The 1,665-nt window shown below is 35.1% G+C and overlaps 1 protein-coding gene across 1 annotated transcript; it reads right to left on the reverse strand.

The window, feature by feature from the left end:
• On the reverse strand, positions 1–1,665 carry LOC124945649 (transcription factor bHLH145-like). Its single transcript, XM_047486120.1, has 3 exons — positions 1,574–1,665; positions 1,150–1,495; positions 1–1,063 (listed from the first exon to the last, which is right to left on the reverse strand). The coding sequence occupies exon 3, from the start codon at positions 921–923 to the stop codon at positions 144–146; it is 780 nt and encodes a 259-aa protein (XP_047342076.1). The 5' UTR covers positions 924–1,063; positions 1,150–1,495; positions 1,574–1,665; the 3' UTR covers positions 1–143.

A 1,665-nucleotide genomic window follows, 5' to 3' on the forward strand; every position in this document is an offset into this window, starting at 1 on the left:
AAGCATAACAAACTTTTACTTTATTTCACAAATAAAAACCATACAATTTTAGCAGCAGTATTAGCAAACTAGTACAATATATTAATAGCATTGAATGATGTAAAACAACTTATAGCAATTTGGTTCAAGAAAATTGAAACAATTTAGAGCATGTCAAGACCTAATACCTTAGCTTCATGTTTCAACGATTTCAAGTAGCTAATAGCTTCATCTAAAACCATGACTGCATCCTTTATACTCTGACCATCAGGAATCAAACCCTGCAAAATACTTACTGTTTCGCGAATTCTTTCATTTCTCCTCAGCCTCTTTTGGCCCAACATAGAACCAGAAGGGAAAAAACTCGATTCGGCATCATCTTCATCATCAAAATTCCTTTTCAGAACTCGCGAATCGTCAGACAGTTTAATCTTCTTGGTATAGCCAGCAGAACTTACAACCTCTTCTTCTTCTCCTTTCTCGAACTGTTCTTGTTCAGGTGAACGACCCGTGCTAGCTTCTTCATCGTCAGAGTAAAGCAGAGCATCGATTTCTTCAGTATCCTCGTGATTATTATTATAACTGTTTCCAGAATCATCTCTAGGATCCATAACATGTTCATCATCATCAGTCAGAATGGTACCCAACAAACAGGTTCTTCTGTTATAAGAACTATTGAATTCTGGAGAAAGCAATGTTCTTCTGTAATTGCCTATTTGATCAAACACAATGAATCTCTTCTGGAAACATTCTGAAGGAGGAACTTTTGGGTTCTCACAAGACCCAATTATCTTTGAATCATAACATATCTGATCTTTCGCAGTGATAGCATTTCGGGTTAAGTTTTGTTGTCCCGGACTCAATGGTTTATACAGCATATTCAAGTTGGGTGATCCACAACCAGCAAGCTGGTAGCTAGACCAGTTTCCAAAACCCTTTTCCATTTCAACCGATACAATCTCCTAGAACAGTCTTTCTACCGGTTCTTTAATGCGAAACAACAATAGATCTTGAATTGAAAAGAAAAAACAAATAGAAAGCTGATTTATGTAACAGGTTTAAGCAATTGACGGAAATACTCTGCCTGCAAAAGAAAACCATAAACCATATAAACATTCATAAACCCTAAACTAAACAAACTCATTTGAGAAATTGATCAATTTCACTAACCTGACAATCTTGAAGAGGTTGAAAACAAGCTATAACTTTAACTATAATGGTTGTACATCCATCAATCCTATGTTCATGTCTCAATGTCTTGAATGTTGTTCTACTAGATGCTTGGCAAACCATTACTACTGCTTCCCAGTCCCTTTATATTATAAATCCACACCAAAATCTCCAAAGGAAATGATAATATAAATTCAAAGATTCAAGAGGTTTTGAACAGGAAAATTACAGAATCACATGGCAGTACAAATTCAATGAGACAACTTTCCGGAAAACATCAATGGAAAGACTATACCACCACATGCTTGAATCTCTCTCTTTTTAACTTGTAAACCTATGAAATTCCCTGTAACAAAGATCAAATTTTTTTTATCAGAATCGAGAAATTGCAAGTAATTAATACAAATAAGAGATTCAATCTTACGTTAAGAAGCCTAATTTCTGAAGAACCCTCGATCAGATAGGATAAAGAAAGGAAACCCTAGAGAGAGATTGAAGTGTGAATGCAAATGTGAA

The sequence above is a fragment of the Impatiens glandulifera genome, chromosome 1 (genome assembly GCF_907164915.1).
Source record: "Impatiens glandulifera chromosome 1, dImpGla2.1, whole genome shotgun sequence".
NCBI lineage: Eukaryota > Viridiplantae > Streptophyta > Magnoliopsida > Ericales > Balsaminaceae > Impatiens > Impatiens glandulifera.

Coding starts and splice junctions, on each gene's coding strand:
- LOC124945649 (XM_047486120.1), bottom strand. CDS start 923: ATGGAAAAGGGTTTTGGAAACTGGTCTAGCTACCAGCTTGCTGGTTGT.